Below are 21,435 nucleotides of genomic sequence, written 5' to 3'. Positions count from 1 at the left end.
GTTGTCTATAGATTAACATTCTTCTTTAAGTGCAACAATCTGAGATAAAGTGCTGAGACTTACCCATGAACCATACCTTTACTATTTAGCGACTTACATTCATACTTTAAAAACATATAGGGCAGCAAGAAATCATTATTGTCATTGACTATATTTCTGCTTGTCTTGTTGTTTCTAAATGTTGTGGGACATTATTTATCTAAAGAGTACATACTGTATTTATGTTATGTGCAAATATCCTGGTCACTTTTACAACCACTGACAACAGTGTCTTCTTCATATTAAGAATCATTTTATCAAATAAACAATGTGCATCTCTGATACTTGGTGCTCTCCATCTACTGAAGAAGATAAAGCAATATGATTTAATTTAAGGTGAAGTGACACATTGACCTTTGGGTAAAAAAACATTTTGTCAACTTCAGCTCACAAAGTCAAGAACATTGAATCTGAACTGTCTGATGGACGTTTAAGGACAGCTGGCAATGTGAATGTCTGTAACTCCTGGCAAATAAGATCTGCTGTAGAAGATGATGGGATCTGGAAGAATCCTTTAGAACAGCTTCAAATGGACCTCATGGTAAGATTATCTTTTTGACTTCTACTATGAAATGTGAAAATTTCAGCTTGTTGAAAATACTTGATAAACTCCTTCAACAGAGGAAGATCATGTGACATAAAAGAGCTGGGGGAAAGCTTCAGATCAACATTGTGGAAGGATTGCTCTGTCAGCTGCCGGTCACAAAGCAAAAAACAAAGAAACTAAAAAGAAACATGTTAGTGATTGAAACTTTTTAACTTACATATGCACCTAATGTTCTTTAAAAAAAAGAAAATTGATAAGAACGTCTTCAAATCTACTGTAGAAGATCATAGGATGATTGAAAGCACCAGTTCAGCTACAAATAGACCTGGTGGTTAAGATTCTTTTGTCAAAATCTTTTTCCATGGGCAAAATGAATTTTTGATCTAAACTTTTTAAGCTAACATGAGCACAAAAGAGCCCAATGAATCAGGTAATTTGAACATACAATTCTTTAAAATTAGCATACAAAGTCTTTCAGAAAAAGCTGAATTTGTATATTTCCAAATCTTTGCGAGTTCATCTGCTGAGAAAGTACACGTGATACGATTGATCGAACCTTGATTGATGAACCTTCAGCTTCTCAGGCCACAGATACATTTTCTAGCTCAACTTCTAAGCTAAGATAGGCAGCAGATGGCCTAGCGGTTAGGTTGCACCCCATATAGGAGGCTATAGTCCTCAAAGCGGGGCTATTTGCATGCCATTCCCGTCTTTCTCGTTCCCTGGTTCCCTACTCTATCCACTGTCCTGTCAATTAAAGGCAAAAAGCTAAAAAAAATCTTTGAACTTTTAAGCTAACATAAGCAGAACACTCCATAGAAGGGGCAGAACACCTACTACTCTTCTTGGTACACTGAATCTGCTGAAGATCATGTGATATGATCAAAGCCCCGAGTATTAAATAAACCTTCAGGCGAGATTGGAATTTGTAATGTTCTTCTGTGTTTGTGAGAGTGAGGTGCATCATATTCTGTCCAAACAAACTTTTGGTCACATAGCATCTTTAATACCACCATTATAATAATTAGGATATCAAAAGTATCGAGTATACATACATCATTTGCATTGCGGTACACAAATCTGAGCTGATTTATGTTTTTATATCTTTCATTCGTTGTTCTCAGGATCAACTTTTATTGTCTCGACATTGTGCTGATACATTGAATCGTCCTGAAGAACTTGACGCTATTTCAGGAAGGAGAACATTTAATTGGACATGTATTGTTAAGTAATATAAAAAGTTTTCGATATTTCCAAATGTAACTTGAATCCTATAGTCTACTACTTTCCAATACCAATAGTCAAGAATCTTGATATAAGCCAAACTAGAGTCCATGTCACCAAAATCAAAGTACTTCTTCAGATAGGTTCCTTCCTACAGTGGTCTTGATATTCTGTAGTTGTTCTTATTTTTTTTGCAGTACAGTTCTTGAAGCTGTGGAAACAGTCTCTTGAAGCCATGCCTGTTTTTGTAACAGTCCCAGTAAATGGATTCTCAGGAGTCTGAAGATATGTGTGTGTTTGTTTGTGTGTGCGTGTGTGTTTATGTGAATGTATGGGTCGAGGAAAGCGTGGTTCTTAAATGGAGAAACCCCTCACTTCTTCTCTCCTCCACCACCATCAGGGTCTTAGTCTGTCAGACGCTGGTGATTGAGGCCAGGCAGTTCGATGGTTTCTGGATTTTTTCAGGCTGCGTGGCGGGGGGTTCTGGGATGGCGCGAAAGCTGAATGGCAGTCCGATACCACTGGTGCCGATGTGGCCGGGGCTCAGCGCTGGATTCTGCCGTCTATTGCTTTCCACTATGCTGGATGTGTTGGATGCAAGGCTTTCACGTGTCCTGCAAAAGAGACAACATAAAGGATAGTGGTTGGTTTAAAAGAAGACGGAAGTAAAAAACTGACACTGTTATAAACAGTTTGTGACAAGACCAAACACCACAGCCTGTAAGAAAGAAGCTGAAAAGTGAAAGAAACGCTCAAGTGTCTTATACCAGCATTCTTTATAGCGACCAGCAGGAGGCAGCCCCTTTTATTACAAGAAGGAACTTAAGCCTATAAAGTCAATGGCAAAAATGATTGTACTTCTCAGTTGATTTAAACCTCTCTAATAGTTGTCCTTTTTGGTTTAATGTTTGAATCCATACTTGAAAAGTCTTCAATTCAGTATGATGTTCATTTTGTTTTTTGGAGTAAATGATAGAGCAGAGTTTGCTTCAGGATTTGGCTTCCTTTTTATTTGTAAGGCATGGAGACCTATCAATCACAATAGAGGTGCAGCAATGTTAGTTTTTAAGAGGGTTTTTATACTTGATTCAAAAAAAGAAAGTTGGCAACAGCTGAATTGACAAATTCTGGGCTTCAAAGGATGAGTCAATAAACTAGTGGATCAAAGCCGACTCACGTATTTTAAACTGTCTATGACAATAACCACTAAATTACACTTGAAACTAACAAAGATGATAAGTGATGGTACTGTCTATAATAAAATAAGCTGGTTCTATCTATTGAAAAGAAAAGGTTCCACCATAAAAAGGGCAATAAATAAGTGTGATTTTTACACACCAGATCCTGATGTCATTTTGAAGAACATATAAAAGATGGTTATGAATCCAAGTGCAAACCTTGATGCTAATGTAAGACATTACAAATCTGTGGTACATGTAAATGGTAAATGGACTTGAGCTTGTTTAGCACTTTTCTGGTCAGACTAGACTAGACTACTCAAAGCGCTATTTACACCGCAGGTCACAACTAACCATTCACACACTGATGACAGAGGCTGCCATGGAAAGTATCCATCAGTATTAACTCATCCATTCTTACAAACACATTCACACACCACCGACAAAGAAGCAGGAGCAACTTGGGGTAAAGAGTCTTGCCCAAGGATACATCGGACATTATGCTTCAGGAGCTGGGAATCGAACCCTAGACCTACTGATTGAGAGACGACCAACTCTTCCACTGAGCCACATCCACCCCCGTGTGCAAGACATGTTGTATAATTGCTAATGTTACATTATTTAGGACTTGCTATTTGTATTTCAAGAGCATGATAATTACATGTTTACTTTCTCAGAAGCCTACAGCAGTTTTCTTAAAAGGGTTCCATGAATTTTACAGATGAAGTTCAGGAGGTTGTCTGAATCTAAAAAACAAAGATAAGCCATTTGATTTTGTTGGGGTAATCTTCACTCATCATGAAACAAGACCTCAATTTTGTGCCAGAAAGCTTGTGTCACTAACTCTGGGTGCAAGTTGAAAGACACAAAATGTGTAACAAATTGGAGGGTCCACGGACAGATTCTTCTGAGTTAAATCAAGATATCAAAGCCTCTGCTGTTTTGATTTCTAATTTCACCTTTTTGAATTTGTCATCAAGTCCTACAACTCTATAGAAGCAATATCAGCTTGTTTGTAACATTCCTATAACAATACTTAAATCCACCAATGATTCACTAATGTTAAACTGCTGCACTGAGTTTTGCAGAAGCACAAAAAGCTTAGATAGCTGCTACAATTGTCTATCAGATAAACACGTTTGTAATATATTTTTGCAGCCTGAAACAAAAGGACCGTTTATTCAAACACAGCGCGTCATGGTTTACAGTGATGTCACTTTCCAAGTTTAGAAAGCCATGTCATTGTGATCATGATCACTTAAATACATCAGTGACACAGCATTGAAACAGCTGTGTGTTCAGAGCCTGTGATTTGCCAAGTTGCTTTAAATACCGTATCAGGTATTTGTACTCAAACCAAACAGAATGTATTAATCTAGATTACTGTAAAACTGAAATGCAACTACAGGAACTGCAGATGGAATCTAGCTGATTAGCCAAATCTGGTGCAATGCATCTCTTCTCATTCATTCAAATGAATGTATATTTTATACATGGTCTCTGACAAACTAAACAATAAACTAAACTAAATAAGCTCTGAGAATGTAACCAAACAGCCATATACAATGCCTAAACGTACAAAGTGTGGCCACAAAATACATGTATCTGGACCTCCTACAGAAACTTAGACCCCCCCCCCCCCAGTTGGGGAAAAAATGGCCAAAGGAAAAGGCTTGTGGAGTATGCTCTTTTTCAGGTTGCCAAAACATCTTTTTGCGACTGATCTAGCCCAAAGAAGTACATAGCTTTGGTGCTGAGTGGGAACTCCTCATGGTGACTACTTTAATCAATATGTACTGTAAGATCACAGAACCCTGCTTCAAAAATCTAAAACCAATCTTCAACCTGGATGCCATTATCATCATTTGTGATGGTCAAGTGAAAGATCTCAGTTTAAAGCATACTCTGCGACAACTCTACTCATGAGACCCACCATGACAAAAAATAATAACAACAGGTTATCACATGACCAGATCCTAATTCTACACAGTCTACACAATCCATTGAGGAAACCCTGGAGATGAAGAAAACCTTCAGTAAGTGGATCTTTTGGTTACCTTCATTGTAAAATTTTGAGAAACTTTAAGACACCTAATACAACGTGAATATTACATATGTCAGTAACTTGTTTGACAGTAATTTAGGGTAAGTTTGATTTTCGATGCAGACAAATTAAAACGCGTCAGAGGATGATAACTAAGAAGTCAATTTTTGCTCATACCTGGGGGAGTTGAATCCACTGTCCACTGTGACACTGCTGCTATCCATGCTGTCCAACCTGGCAGAGTGGGCCGACTTCTGACTGCTGCTGTTCTCCGTCTCCTTGGGGCTGAGTAAGGTCAGATTGGTCTCCAGTTTCCGCTGCAGATCGTGTTCCTTCTCCCGCTCCAGTAGCCACTGCATGGTTCCCTCCCCTCCACCACCGCTGCCTCCGCCATTACCACCCCCTTCCCCATGGTCTTTGTTGTCCTCTGCCTTGGCCAACTCTTTGTGCGAGTCCTCCTCTGCCTCCTCTTCTTCCTCATCGTCTGATACATTATAATAGTCAAAGGAGGCAGGGGGGACTGTTGGCTCTAAGCAGCCCTGTAAAACTGCAGGTGACGCCGAGGAAGCGGCTGAATTGGAAGGCTGCTGGGGCTCAGGATTGTCAAGGGCCTCTGTTGATTTGGCTTGTGAGGCTTTCCGCAATGTGCCGGACTTGGTGTAGCTGCTGTCCACGTAGCCTGTGGACAAGGCATTGTGTGGAGGTTTGAACAAAGTGTCCTTGCTGAAGATCTCTTTCCTCTTCATCGACATACTGCCTCCTCCCCCTCCGGGATCTACATTGTGTTGGTGTGGCGTCAAACGGGCATTTTGTACCGGCTCTGGCGTCTGGCTTGGCGTCAGTCGCACAGAGCCATTCTGTCCCTTTGCTGCCGACAAGTCCTCTTTGTACTCCATCGTGTGAGGAGAATTGAGGTGAGGCGTTTGGCGGTCAGCCGGAGAGCCCTTTCGGAGTCCCCCTGATGAGGTTAATGTGTCATATTCTGATTTTGCCTGAGGCGAAGGGGCAGTTAGGATTGTTTCATTTGACGTATTGCACTGGAAGTACTCATCTGTTGAGGGCTTAGGAGAAAGTCCCATTAGCTCATTGTACGTGGGCAAGCTGTCTCTGCTTTTGTTCCTCTCCATCGTACTCCGGATCCTTGACTCGTCCAAACTCCCTTTCCCCAAATCAGGCACATTAAAATCAGAGTGGAACTTAGCAGCAGAGAACATGATCCTTGAGTAGTGGGAGGACTTCTGCGTAGCGCGCAGGGTGCCATCGTCCGTGTAATAATGACTACGCTCCTCCAGACTGGTTTCAAAGTCTTCAGGTGCCCCCAGTGATGGGCCTTTAAGGGAGTTGTCCATTGACCGAGAGCGCTCCTTAGCCTGATCTGACCTGTCGTGACGCGACTTCCTGTCCTGATTGTGACTGTGACTTCTTTGCACTCTGGACTGACACGTCCCACGTGATGGCTCTGGGAAGGGCATTTCAGTCCGTCTTTTGGCTAGCTCACCAGAAACGTCCCACTCGGGGGTTACAGGGCAGTACGATTCCGTAATGTTGGGGTTGCTGTGGACTAGGTATGTCGCACCTCCACTTCGCCTGCGCTCCAAGGTGTACATGGCCTCCCGAGGGGAGCGAACCAATGAGTGGCTAAAGAAGCGATAATCCCTTTCCATGAACAAAAGGTCCCAGTTTGAACCCTCTGACGGGTCTCCTCTGGAGGTACGAGGCTTGCTGTGTGAGCGAGACTTACCGTGCGGGGCCCTCCTGTGGCCCCTCCCCCTTCTGCTGCGTGCACTGTGCTGGGCTGAAGATCCAGCCTTGTTCTTCTGGGTACGCTCTTCCTCCAACCTCTTCATCACAGCTGTGTGCCTCGCCACATTCTCCACTGTAAGATCAGGATTGATTCGGCGGATTATCTCCATCTCCACCTCGCGGGGAATGGGCGTTGTTGGCACCTCCTCATCACGAAGAGGCCACTCCTCGGGGGGGAACTGGGCAGAGAAGGTGGCCAATTGCCTCATTTTGTCCTTCTTGAAACTCAGCCTGAAGAGCCTTAGTCCGAACCTTTTGGATTGCTTCTCGCCATTTCCGCCACCACCACTTCCTTCTTTCTTTTTGGTCAGAGTGTCAGTTTTATAAGGGAAAGAAGTGATGCTTTTGCTCTTATCAGCTGATTCTTGAGGCGGCGCTTGCTGAACAGGAGGGGGAGTGGGAAGAGGGGGATGAGGGTATGAAGGCGGTTCTCCTCGGTGCTCCTTGGTGGACGTGCTTGGTGGAGGTTCCCCAGTTTTGTGTTCCTTGGGCGGCTTACTTTGATACGAATCTTCCCTGTGCTCCTTCGGTGACTTACTTTGAAGCGCTGAGGTGTGAAGTCTGGACGAGTCCTCGCGGTATGAGTTGTATGAGTCACTGTGATTTTTGCGAGGAGGTCTTTCTCTCAGGCAGCCAGGTGTGGATGGAGTGACATTGCCCGACTGAGGCGAAGTGCATTGCTGAGGTTGCTGCTGCTGCGGTTGTAGTTGCTGCTGCTGCTGCTGTTGTGACTGTTGGGGTTGGCGCTCTGTCAGCCGATCATCAAGGTGATACCACTTGTTGTTGGTTCTGATGAGGGAAGGGGTGATAAAATACGTCTGGGGGGTGACGATGAAGTAGCCCTCTGGAGTTGGGTAGATCTTTCTCTCTCGCACCAGCATGTTCAGTGTGTGTCGCAGAACCTCCGAGCTGGGTGTAGGCACGCCTGCAGAAAACACAGATCGAACAAAGTTGAACTCACTTTGTATGTTTTGTTGAAAAATGCTTTAGAAATAAAGAATACCAAGAGCATTTCATTGGAGCATAGGGCCAATTTAGAGAAGATGAAACAACCACAGTGGACACAGAAAGAAAGCATGAGAATGTGAGTTGCAAAAAATACCACTATATATATTTAAATACAATTTTAATTTTAAACATTAAAATCAAATGGACATTTTTTATTCTTTTATATGGTAACATAACTTATACTGACCCCCCATCTTAGCTAACGATGATCTAAGCCATTCGAAGTCCCAGACTTATATCACCCTTAATGTTGGATAGATTGTAAACTAGGGGTGGGACAAAATTTCGATATGGCAACCATAGACTGTAAATATTAATGAAAGAAGCCTGAGTGACGGCACCCATCTGTTACTGCAGGGGGCTTTGGAGTCCCATCAATGGCTATCGCCATGCTGGAAATGCTTTGTCAATCTAACTTTTAGTCAGCCTATAACTAAAGGCTGAGCGTTTGGGCTGAGGCAGGTTTTTGAGCCTCTTGCCAAACTGTTAAAGCAAACCCGCGTATCGATCATTTTAACTACACGCCTTATTGTGAATAACGCTCATGCTTCATAAAATCACAACGGATGAATGATCAGAAAATTCAACCCCCGTACAGTGTTTGCAGCTTGATACATGAGAAAATCAGACCTATTTTTTTAAACCAGGCTGTAAACATGTTAATTTCTGCTGTAAAAAACTGTCTGTTTTGAATGGGTGTGTATGTGACTTCTGGTGCTTCTGCAGCCAGCCTCAAGTGGAGACACAATGAACAGCAGGATTTTGCACTTCCACATTGGCTTCCATTTTTTCAACACCTGAGGTTGCCGTTTATGGCAATATATTGTTGTCCTTACTCGTGTGATTCAATTTTCGAACCGCTAGTGCCAAATATAGGTATTTTTATAAGATACAATATGGCACAAAACAGATTTCCCTGCCAATTTGACTTACAGACAAGATGGGGCCTATGACATTAAGGTGGATAAAGAGAACAAACATTAATTGGTCAAAGAAGAAGATGACAAAGAATGAAAAAAGAGAAGAAGAAGACAGTGGGAAAATGTTGTACCGTGGTAAAAAGAAGCTACGGAAAAAGCCTGATAAGATGAGAAACTGACACCAAACTGCAGTGAATAAATGCAGGAATCCTACACTTTACCTTTAAAGGGGTATTTAATAGATTTCAAGTAATCAGATAATGTAATGTATCATTATACAACTGTCTCGCAATAAAACAGCTTTCTCAGAGTCGATCTCTCATGATATTATTGTTATCATGGGCTGGTATCGGGTATCGTATCCTATTGTATCATATGATAGTGAGATACCCTCAATTCCTATCCCGATTATAACTATAAAAACAATCAAACCTGTATAAAATGTATTATTAATAAACTAAATCATCCAAGAATTTTAGTTCACCTCTTGAACTTATATTAGCTTGTATAAATGGTCGATGAAATGTTAAAACTAGTCCATTTTGAACAACACCATTATAACATTGTTCTTGCAAGGCCTTTGTTGCCTGACATTACATCACCACTGAGTTCAGTTCACTCCCACTCTGGCATCTTATAGAAAGAAATGATTCCCATTAAATATGACTGTTAACTTGGTTTTCAATACAGGTTAAGCTTTAAAACAACTTTATCAGTCGTGGTCAAGTCTTGATTCAACTTTGATTACTTACTTACAAAAATGTTGTTTAAATTCAAACCAACAAAGAACATTGCGTGGGCCATGGCAAATATTTGTTAAAATTAAAAATCGAAAATCTGGAAAATATATATTAAAAAATCATTAAATGATAAGTTAACAATTTACGATATGACAACACAGTTTGCTTGATATCACAAAAATATGGTTAAAAAATGAACACTGATCGGGAAGTATTATTATTATTTTTTTTTTTTTTAAATGAAAAACCAGGGATCCTTTAATCACTTGAGGGCAGATAGTCGACAACACAGAAGCATACATTTGACTTAAAAGTCAGTTCCCTAGAAGTTTTTTTCAGGTAGGTGTATACCTATGTCATAATCACTTTTAAAGAAAACTAGAAAGATGAATCAAGTGAAAACATGCAGAGGAGGATGGGACAGTGATCTAGTTAACTATTGTTATGTTATGAGTGTTATTGTGATCAAAAATACAATATCCACATTTCAGAGCACTTTAGATTTCTGCCTTATATCAGAAGAACAAAGAGGACAATTCTCAATTCATTTTCTAAAAATCACCTACTCAGATAAATGACTGATCATTTCAGATGTATCTTCTGTTGACTCGTTTCAATATATTATGTGTAGAACTTTAACGGGATTAAACCTCTTAATTCTCTATAAATCAATCATATGAGTCAGAGGTAGGATCAGTAGATGTTACAAGCCGGCTTAGGTCATTACTTCTAACCTAGTTTAAAGGTGTATGTTAGATGTGTATAAAATGATGAGTAATTTATATTGTTCGTGGTTTTCACAGGCATCTTTTTCTCTGTCTACATACTATGGATTGTTGTTTTAATTCATTTTTCTTTATTGATGCTACTGTGGATGCGGGAAATGTGTCAGGCAGGAATTCCTCAAAGGGACAATAAATCTTATCATATCGTACTGTTTATCGTATCGTTTATTGTAACAATCGTATCATCTTGTCTCGTATCGACTCGTATCGTTTTGTATCGTAGTGTATTTTAACTGTTTGAATCTAATTTATTTAGATCCACATTAGCCACTAACAAAGTAGCAACTTCTCTTCCTGGGGTCTACTCATACATGTATACAATTAGAATACACCAAAATCACATAATTACTTGTGGTGGAAAGGTTAATAAGCACAAGTATAAATAGTTTTACACATGCACAGATGCATTCTACATTTGTCTATACAGTAACATATTAACTAAGCAGAATGTGAATGTTTTTTTTTTAAAGTCCCATATTCAGAAGAAGGTGAGAGCATCTTACCTGGGAAGCTGGCAGTGAGGTGCTCCACCAGAGCCTCCTGGTTGACTGGCTTGTGGGCAGAGTTCATAGCAGAGATGGCCAAGCACAAGATCTCCCCCAGCGGGATAAACTGTGACTGGCTGATAGGTGACATACTTATTGGAGACACGTCACCTGCAGGAGGAAGAGGGGGAGGGGAAAGCAAAGGCACAACAGTAAGATCATGAATGAACAGCAGGCGCAGCGTGTGAAGCTATGATGTAATGGTCAAGCAGCAGCAGTTTGCATGCTGCCTGAAACAGCTCCTCCTCTCCTCCTCCTCCTTTAGCCTCTCATTCCTCCTGTTTCTCGTAGGTTAGCATATTGAGGCAGCTGCTGCAGCAGCCACATCCATAATGTGAGATCACCTGAGTCTTTGCCACTTTGTGATTCAATTCGCTTTATCTCTCACACACACAAAGAAGCTTACACAACCCTTATAAATGTCAAACCTGTAGCATTTGAAATTTCACAAAACGTAACTGACTTTAACAACCATATTGAGAGCTTACGCACAGAAATTCTGTGTTGCTTTTGTTGAATTAAGCTGGCTTTGCTGAGAGTAGTGAGTGGTGAGATCATCCTACAAGCGGCCCAGCCTCAAGCCCCTCTGAAAGCAAACATCTGCCCAGCTGAAAGGAAGGAAAGCATCAAACTGAAGCCAATGCCGCAGCCTCTGACCTAAATCTGACCATCTATTGAGAATCTCACGAAACCAGGTAGAAAATAATAAAATCTAAGCCTCCATATTTGATTTCTAACCTAACATTACGTCTGCTGATGTCCACCGATAACCAGCAGGATTTTTATCTTAATGATCATTAGTTCAAAGTTTGAATCATTCATTGTTCACGTTTCTTCCACCTAAGCAGAAATTTGTGCAGGGCCAGGCCTCCTCAGCACACTCAGCTGAATGGTCAGTTAAGCAACACGATGACGTTATCTCTGCTTAGTATCACAGCCCCTTAAGCTCTATGTGGCTTTACAAGGTTTTCAGTAAACACAAGGAACATTTTTTTTTGTCATATCTTACATGTTTTGCAGAACTGTGGGAACACAGCAAGTCTCAGGACTACGGAAATGAGGTGGTAGTGTTCATTTGTCATATCTTATAATTAAAGATCTTTACAATAAGAGTAACCGATAGGATCAGATTTTTCATGGCAATGACATCAGTTCTTGAAATGTGGCATCCAAAGATCTTTTTTTCTTATCAAAGCGAACACAAAATATGTCACAAAATGTGGCGCAAAGGTGATGCAACTGATGTATGAAACAACAACTTTTGACTTATTCAGGAGTATGTTTCACAAAACAACCTGATTAAAATGGTCAAAAGTTCCTGAATGTGTGGATTTTCAGGGTTTTGCTTTGGTTTATTATATCCTTAAGAATGAAGGCGGTAGGGAAATATGTGAGGACTTACACTTATATGTGAGAAAGTTACAGAAATTTGGACTGAGTGAGATTATGTTGAAGTCATTTTATCAAAAGACATCTACATTTTCTGTAGGGTCTATGATAACAATTCTTTTTGATAAACTAAATGACAACATTTTTCCAGTTTTAGTTTTACTATTTGACCTCATTTCACTCATAAGACGAGTTATGGAAACGTGATACTGTAGTCACCAACATTTCCTACTTGGTCTCATGAAAATATTTACCAATTTGAACTTTGCCCCCAATCAAACAATCGTCTTTGCAAACTCTGAGCAACCTCTGCAGAGCGAGATGGTGGAGATTCTGTGGGTGGGAGGATAGGACTCACCTGGCGCACGATAACTTGGCGGGGACGGAGAGAAATGAGGAGGAGGAGGGGGAGGAAGATGCTGCTTCTGCACACGGATGTCTTTCTCACTACGGGAGAGATTGTGCTCCAGCGGGCGCTCGCTGAGCTCCGAGCTCGGCCAGGCCCGCCGCAGATTGCTGCTGCGGTTCTTCTTCATCGTGACCCCTTTACCAGGTGGCCTTCAAACCTGGGGGATGGGGGGGGGACTTCTAGGATAAGAGTGTGGGGGGGGGTGGGGGTGGGGGGGGGGGGGAGGAAGGGGGGAGGGGGGGGGGGAGGGGGGGGAGGGGAGCGGGGTTGGTATAAAGGGGAGAATGGGGTAAGGAAAGAGGGAGGTGGGAAAAGGGGGGATGTGCAGGGGGAGGTCGACCAACCTCAGGCTCAGTGCCTCCCCCGCATCAGTAAGAACGTCCCGCTAGAGCGATCACACACCAGACATGGCAGGAACCAGTGTGCACCTTCTCACACACACACGTCTCATTTACATCCACAAGAAAGCTACAAACGACTGTGTTCACACTGTGGGCGGTTGTCATCGGCTGCTGGGCTCTCCCAGGCTGATCTGGAGCAATGGCAGCGGTGGTGGAGGTGCAGGTGATTGCGCGAGGCATCACCCTTTCATCGGCATCAGTCCCAGCCACCATTTGTAGCATCCCCATTTGCATGCGTAGGGAGGCACATTACGTAGCCGCTCTGATGTGGGAGGAGGGAGCGGGAGAGAGGTGGGGGGGCAGGGGTAGAGATGAGGGAAATGGGGCATTGGAAGCAAGGAGGAACGGTGAGGAGAGGTTTCAGTGGAGGTTTTTAGGATCCGCTCGTTCCCTTGTTGGGGAAGGTAACAGGGAAAGAGAGGAAAAGGAGGGAGGGGACGGATGGAGAGGCAAAGATTCAAAGCTTAAGAGGCCCAGTCTTCGACAATAGCTCAATTCACCACAGGAGTGCTCGGCCGATCCCCGGAAAACAAAAGAGCTCACTTAAAAAAAAAGAAAACAAATAAAAGCTCCATTCACCCTAACGGGCTGTGAAACCTCAGTAGTATGCCAAGCACCGGAGACGCCACGTTCACCTCCATCTTTATCCGATCAAGCACAAGACCCCATCGTCCTTTCGACAACAGCTCACCAGGAGAGGGTGGGGAGAAAAAAATGGAGAGCATAGAAATAAATAAATAAATTTCAAGAATAGATATCCACCGTTTCCCGCAATCCAACGGAAGAAGAAGCTCCTGAGCCTACCGCCGTAGCATCCATTCATTAACAGGAGGGGGGGGATGCAAACTCCAGTCAACGGCAAATCTCTTTCAACGCTAATGCTGCAGCTGCTCCCAGCACCTCCAGGAAGGGTGTGTGAGTATGTGTGTATATGTGTGTGTGTGTCTACGTGTATGTGTGTGTGTGTGTGTGTGTGTGTGTGTGTGTGTGTGAGAGAGAGAGAGAGAGAGAGAGAGAGAAAGTGTGTATGCGCGCATCCGCCTGCTGCGCGTGATTCTGCGTGAGCATGCATGCGTCTGTGTCTGGGTGATTGAGGCTGAGGGGAGGGGAGGAGAGGATGCAAGAGAGAGAAGGATAGAGAGAGAGTGAGAGAGAGATCGAGGACATACATAAGGCAGAGAGGAGAGCAAATATCAACAGTTTCAAACACACACACACACACACACACACACACACACACACACACACAGACACACACACACACACACACACACACACACACACACACACACACACACACACACACACACACACACACACACACACACACACACACACACACATAGACACACACACATAGACACACACAAGGAAAATAAAAATATTCAGGCCTCAGATGATGTCCAGGGAATTGCTCCAGCTCTGAATCTTTGGCTAAATTTGCATCCTCACTCCCCTCTCCTTCCTCTCTTGTTTCCTCCCATCTTAAACGATTAGGGGCCTCTTAAATCAGCATCTTTCCACTTCTTGCATCTGTAAGAACGAATTTCAACACTTTACCGGGCCAGAAGGGAATCATATCTATTTGTGTCTTCCTCATTTTTTATTTTGGTTTTTCCCACCGGTTGATTCATTGGAGCTGTCATTGAAAAAGAGAAACCCAAAACATTACCTTAATCCTTCCCAAAGTGGCAGCTTCTGCTTCTGCTCTTCAGACTGCTGCTGACTCACATGTGAGGAGTGTGAATGGACAGTTGGAGGGACAAGAATAAGGAGCAAAAGTGAGAGGGCAAGACAGGCCACAGGATGGGTGGAGGAGGAGGAGGAGGAGGAGGAGAGAAGGGAGGGATGGTGTCACAACCAATCTGCTCCAGTTCACTGATACCAAAGAGAAAGAGGAGAGGAGGGAAGGAGGGGTGAGGAGGAAGAGGAGGGGTGAGGGAGGGAGAGAGAGCGACACCACGCCAGCCATTTTATTTCTCAGTAGTGCTGCAACAGTGTTTGTTGCCATGACGACGCAAGCCGATGAGCTCATAGCTGTTACCTTTGAGTGCCGTTCCCCTTAAAGAGGCAGCGAAGTAAAGATAGAAGCAGACAGACGGCACATAGATGGGCACTGTCTGTTACACTGAGAAAACACTCCTGCTCCTCTGCCTGACATCCTTTACCACTATTTGTTCACTATGATGCACAATAACGTGACAGGGAGGACAATTTGCAGGATGTGCTGATAGATATGAAGATAGCCTATATAATAAATAATAGATATTTATGATAGGTATGAAGATATCCCTTTTTTCTGACAGAACAGAGACTACAGACACATAAATTCTTGCTTTATATCCCTTGGAAAATGCTAATTTGAAAGTCTGAATAATCGTTAAACTAAAAAAGAAAGTCAGCCAACAGAAAATGAAGAAAATTCTGATTATAGATTATTTTATTCATTAATTGGCAGAAATGCTGATTAATTAATTAAATGGGTGAATCTACACATTATTAATCTTTTAGTATTTTTTTTAAATACTGGTCAGATAAAACAGGTCATTTTAAAATTCAAATCAAGATTTTTAAAACTATCTTTAGTCTCCTAAAATCTAAGCTCTTTTTCATTATTTTCTTACATCTTGTTGACACAAAGATCCAAAAAACAATTAGACAATGAACTGATAAAGAAACTGCTGAATCTAGTTGGAGCCCTAGAAGTGATCCATCAGTACATTCAGTCCGATCCATCAGGATTACTAGATTGTTACATGAACATCTGTGCCAAGTTTAAAAACCATCCATCCGCTAGTTATAATAGCATTTCACCTACATTTGCTAATGTCATCATTGTGCTTGAGGAAAAGTCAAGGGTTGTCCAAAGTTAGGACAATAGGTTACATTATCAGGGGTAGAAAAGTCAGCACACTAAACGTCCTTCAAGTTTCCTTTATCTGGGTAAGATCAGCGTACAAAACAGCAAACAGTTTCAGCACTAGGCCTTCTTCAGCATTGAACAGTGAAATGCGTACGTTGTTGTTTTGTACGCTGCACCAATATCGCTTTTGGAAATTACAAAATAAAAGTAGTTTCAAGCGCTCAGCAGCCAGGATAAATACTATAAAAAGATGACACTGGGTCAGTGTGGTTTTAACATTGTAATATCAACAGTGTGCTAGTAAACTGTTCTAGTCCCAAACTGCCAGGCCATAGCATAGACTTTATAAAACATGGACGTAGTCTCAGTGACGTCACCCACTGGGGGTAGAGGGTATTTCTGGAGCCCAACGATGGCGGTCAACGTATTGAAAATGCCGTCTCACTTTTGGTCAACCTAGTTACAGGCAAGGGGTGGAGCTGAGATGGGTCTTAAAGATCCCATCAAACAGCTCAAATGGTTCCCGCTTGCTGTCCACCTGCTATCAGTCATGCCCCTAATAATCCATAACTCTTATCCTTCATAAAAAAGTACGAGTTATAATAAAAAACCATGCCCTGCGTGGTATGTGCGGATAAATACGTAAACTATTCTGACCACAATTGTTTTTTTTTTTAGTGTGAACATATTTATCTCTTTGGTCAAAATGGGCATTTTAACATTAGCGTGTGTGTTAGTTCCGGGGGCTTTTGGAGCGACCTTCAAGTGGACACTCGAGGAACTGCAGCTTTTCACACGTCTGCATTGGCTTCATTTTCAACACCAGAGCTTGCTGCCTGGACCATAGAGAATATGTTGGCCTGTAACTTCCCTGTGAATGGCACCATTTGTGTCGATGGGCCGCCCTCAAGTGGAACATTTATGACAACACATGCTTTTCATAAAGTTAGCTCTCACGGCCAGACACTAAATAGAGCCTTTTTGTCCCTTTTTACCACAACAGCCTACTTGACACATCCTGATCTGACATTTAGATATATGGCGACAAATCTGTCTGCTGCATTAAACATTTCCCCCAATTCTCTGTAGGGACCCTCCCTTTCCTTCCAGTGGAGATGTGTTGCAGCAGGGAGTGCAGTGCATGAGTGCTTTCCTGAACAAATGCTCCACTTTTCCTTCCTTCTGAGCGCAAACTCCTCCCAGTCTATTGTTTATAGCCTGCTAACGGATACTAAGTCCCTCAGTTAATCAGATTGAGCAGTCAGTTTTAACAAAACACCTTGATTTCACACAGTTGAAAAACCACAACTAAAGTCTAATTGTATTAATCCAGCTACATGTTGGCTCTGAGCCCTGTAGTCACACATTCTCAGGCAGTTTGGGGGATAATCTGTAGTGTTCAAACATGGAGCCGTGACTTCAAAATGAATTTCTCAAAATGATTACTGAAGCCTGATTAATCTAAAAAAAAAAATGGCATTGTGACTCTTTTTTAAATGATGGAGATTTCAAACCACAGGCGGTGTGTGTACATTTTAAATGAACTTATTCGTCCAATATCTTGTCAGTACTGCATATTTTCAAAATAAGGCCTTCAGCATACACAGTTATTAATCAGACTAAAGCTACAACTTTGTCTGAACTTTGTTGCTGTTTTTGTTGTCACGAAAACTCTAATCTTGACACTTAAACCAAAAGAATAAGTCAATGAAACTTGCAGCTGATAACAGAAATCAAAACGGCTGTGGTCCACTGAATACTTTGATCAATACTCTACCAAAATAATCTGACCGATTCAAATGTTTAGAGCTTTTTTTTTAGATGCGCTCAAGAGAAAAAAATGGTTAAAATTTAACTCCCAGTTGAATACACACAAGCTTATTATTTAACAAAAGACTGATTATGCAGCTAGTGCGGCGTCCGCTCAGGTGAGTTTGAAAACACAACCCCTGCACATTGTTTAAGGCATTGTCTGATTTTTCCACTACAGGTCGTGTTCTGTTTGTTGAAAACTTGATATGTGTCCTAACTTAGTTTTAGTTGAGAAAAACTTCTAAATACAAATAAAAAAAATCTGAATCTTATCTGCATCCGGACTTTCAGCATATAAGCATGTTGGTTTTGGTATTACAGAGACTGGTGAGTTATTAGCTTTAAGACAAACATTCCTCAGTTATCAGTGTTTGCTTCAATAAGCTGTGAGTGAAGCGGCGGCACTTCTTCTTCTGGTAGACACAACGAGGAGAAGAAAAACTGTGCCACAAGAACACAATCTATTTTAGGATTTACCTCTGGACTAGACAAACCCTTACTGATGCTTTTATAATAAATACAATGAATGTTTAGAATCCAAATAGAAATCTAAATATTTACTTAAACGTACAGTTAAAATCTGTTATTGTGAGGGATTGAAAAAAGTGATGTAATGACACTAAAAATGGCAGATGGAAACAAAATCTAATAACTTTTTCTCATCAAAAGAATGTGTCAAAGAATTGAAAAGGGTTATTAGAGTTGAGAGGTACTTGGGCAGCTGTGTTGTTTGCGCATGCTGTAACAAAAATAATAAAGAGAATAAAATAAGACTTTGATGTAGAAAAGTGAATTACTTTATTGAGAAGTTTTCTTTTTGGTTATGATAGTAGCAGAGTTGGTCCAGATAGACAACCTCTCCAAGAATCCCTGATAGTTTTTGCAGTTGTACTAAACTGCAATAATCAACTTTAGGCAACTTTTGTCACTACTACAAAACGTTGATCACTATGCTGATATGTTATCACTTTAAACAAAAAGGCTGAAAGACCCTTTTACTTTTCTTGAGTCAAAGAGAAAATCAGACTTGGTTTTTTTTTTGTTTGTTTATGGATTTGTTATGTTGAACTACACTTTCCACGTTAACAACCTCATATAATCCATAACATAGTTGTTTGTGCACCTTTCAATGTGTGTTTCAAATAGCCCACTGCAAGGCTGTTGTTTTTAATCACATTTTTATTTCAAATTTCCCAGATCTGTAAACTTTTTATTTGACTTTTTTTCTCATCAAAATGAGGGCAAAAGCATGCTTTACTCTAGTGTCAATTAGGTTTAAACCATTATTGATATAAAAGATACAAAACTTCTCGTTTTCTCTGCCAGAGTTTGATGCTTCTTACAAATGTACCTGATGATCTAAACTGACGCTCCATTATGAAGCAGACATAAAAGAGGGGATCTATGACAAGCAGCTGTATCTCTTCTTACACACAAACACACACATTCACACTCAGATGAAGCTTGCGAGGGCAGTTGATGGATGCACCGGTTAGATTCGCTTTCAATACCTGAAGTCATCCAAACCTGTCCCAGCACATGCATGAGTTATAGCGGTGTCAGGAGAAGATGAGTGTAAGTGTGGGAATGTTGAACCTGAGGAGGACTGGGCCAAAGTCCCACGAACTGAATGAGTAAGTCTATATGATATGAAGCTGCCGGGGTTAGAAGGTGAGATGTTGCCTCAAGTCCTCTCATCAAACCAGCATCAACTTGTTTTAAGTCAACCTGCCTTTTATCAGAGGAGGAGGGGGGGTAGACAATAGCATATTAAAAAAAAGTCTGAACCTACAATCAGAAAAGGTCAAATGACAGCCAGGAGCATTGCCAGCGTTTGGACATTCCTCTACAACAACCAGGATTGGAAGGGCCACAAGGTAAGAAATGTATTTAGGTAGCAGTCCCAGGAAAAAAAATTGCCAAATACTGAAATACAACATGGGCAAAGAGGAGAATATGTCAAAAGAGGAAAAGTGACCATCAGGAACCTGAAGGACACAACAATCTTTCTAAAGCGTCAATTACAAAAATATAGAAAAACCAAGAATTTACATCCTGTCAAACCAAATCTCAATCCATATGTTGCTCCTTCAATCCCATGGACAAAGACACTTCCGCACTTTTAACCATGCACCATGCATTCCCATTTGATTTGATCAAATATTATACATGTTGTCTATGCTTAAAACTCGTTCTGACAGATTCATTAGACTTACTGGTTTTTCAAATTCGCCAGATGTTATTGCCACCGCAACTCACAACTGTCTTGTCAACACTTGCGTTTGATGCTATTGCGACATTCGTTCTCTAAACTACATTTCTTTGGGAGTGTTCAGAGAGGAGTCTGCTCTGTTGCGCAGGTGTCTCGCCCAGCTGCAAGCCAAAAACTATCCACGCGAAGACAGAAATCAGTGTTTCTGCAAGTGCATGAATGAAAGCAACTTAAATCTGCAGAAACATGTTCTGAACACTTTTTCTACTTATCAGTATTCACCCACCTATGCTCTTGATTTCAAAGCCCTGTGGTGGCTTTAGGGTGCGTCTGGTCCATCCGTTCCTGAGGACTTGAAGATGGACTTCTTTGCCCTGGATCAGCAGCACATGTTCATCTATCCATCCGAGGAAGAATATCTCAGACAGAGCCTGAGTCAGTGCCTTGTTCCAGAAGTGCTGCATGTTCACGGCTTTAAAGTTTGCGAACACCTCGTACCCGATGTGATGTTGTAACTTCACGGAGTGCACGGCCGTTTTTGAGGATGACGATGACGAAGATGATGATGATGATGATGATGATGAATCCTCTTTATCAGACAGCACAAGGGCCAGAGAGTGAGGAGCAATCTGAAGCAACTTCTCCATCCTCCCTGTTTCAGTTAAAGTCTACAGAGGGCCAAATGAGAATCAAAGACAGCAGAAAAACACTGTTTGCACCGCGCACATGTCTTTCGGGCCACAAAGCTGCCAGTTAATCCTTTTGACATGTTGAAGAAATGAACGACGGGGAGGAGAAATAGCCTCCTCCGAGCTGATCCAGAGTCAGCAGCACGGTGTTGAAGATGTGAAGCACAGGTGCTCCATGTAAAATCTTGCGGATTCAGAAACTTGACACTGGGCGTGCTGCAGCAAACTAACCTCTAATGTCACTATCAGGGCCTGTTTTCAGCGACGAAATAGGCGAGGACTTGTGCTGCGTTCAGGTACTGCTCGGCAACTCCTACTCCTGACGTTGGAAGACTATAGCCTACAAATTTGGTAGGCTATATCCTTGTCATATACCGGTAAGTGGTCCACGGTCACGGAGGTGTCTATGAAAAGGGAGAACAGTTGAAGAATTAAATTCAATATCAACTTATGTGTGACAGTATCCTACCAAATAGCCTACACTTCAACACCACCAAATACAGCCTTAAAACTTCCATAGAGTTGAGTCAGATCATCAAATCATTTTCACCAAGGCAGCTATCTGAAATTGTTGATATATATATTTTTTTTACAGGACAGCTTTACTGGATTTTAACAGAATGTCACGGAGAGGGCTCTGAGGTGTTTACTGGTTATGTGTAAGTAAGTCATATAGCCTACATGTCTTTAAATGGGGGTACTTCTGCTCTTTAGCACCTCCAGCTGGAAAGGCTCACAATTACAAATGAATTCAACAAATCATTGATGGACCAAAAACTTATTTTCAGCTGTTTTGATAGTCAACTAATAGTTTGTCGAAGCATTTA

General features: G+C 41.6%; 1 protein-coding gene across 2 annotated transcripts; it reads right to left on the bottom strand.

Annotated features, from left to right (window-relative positions):
* Positions 1–1,570: 1,570 nt before the first annotated feature.
* stox2a (storkhead box 2a) lies at positions 1,571–20,878 on the bottom strand. Of its 2 annotated transcripts, none has more exons than XM_061056562.1 (4): positions 20,206–20,878; positions 10,792–10,944; positions 5,210–7,760; positions 1,571–2,424 (listed from the first exon to the last, which is right to left on the bottom strand). In XM_061056562.1, exons 1-4 carry the CDS (start codon positions 20,564–20,566, stop codon positions 2,223–2,225), a joined length of 3,267 nt encoding a protein of 1,088 aa, XP_060912545.1. In that variant the 5' UTR covers positions 20,567–20,878; the 3' UTR covers positions 1,571–2,222. The 2 variants fall into 2 exon arrangements, with proteins under 2 accessions (XP_060912545.1, XP_060912546.1); XM_061056563.1 differs by lacking the exon at positions 20,206–20,878 and adding an exon at positions 12,581–12,815.
* Between the last annotated feature and the right edge of the window lie 557 nt (positions 20,879–21,435).

Source organism: Labrus mixtus, chromosome 2 (assembly GCF_963584025.1).
Source record: "Labrus mixtus chromosome 2, fLabMix1.1, whole genome shotgun sequence".
Classification (NCBI taxonomy): domain Eukaryota; kingdom Metazoa; phylum Chordata; class Actinopteri; order Labriformes; family Labridae; genus Labrus; species Labrus mixtus.
This window is presented reverse-complemented; position numbering and strand designations above follow the sequence as displayed.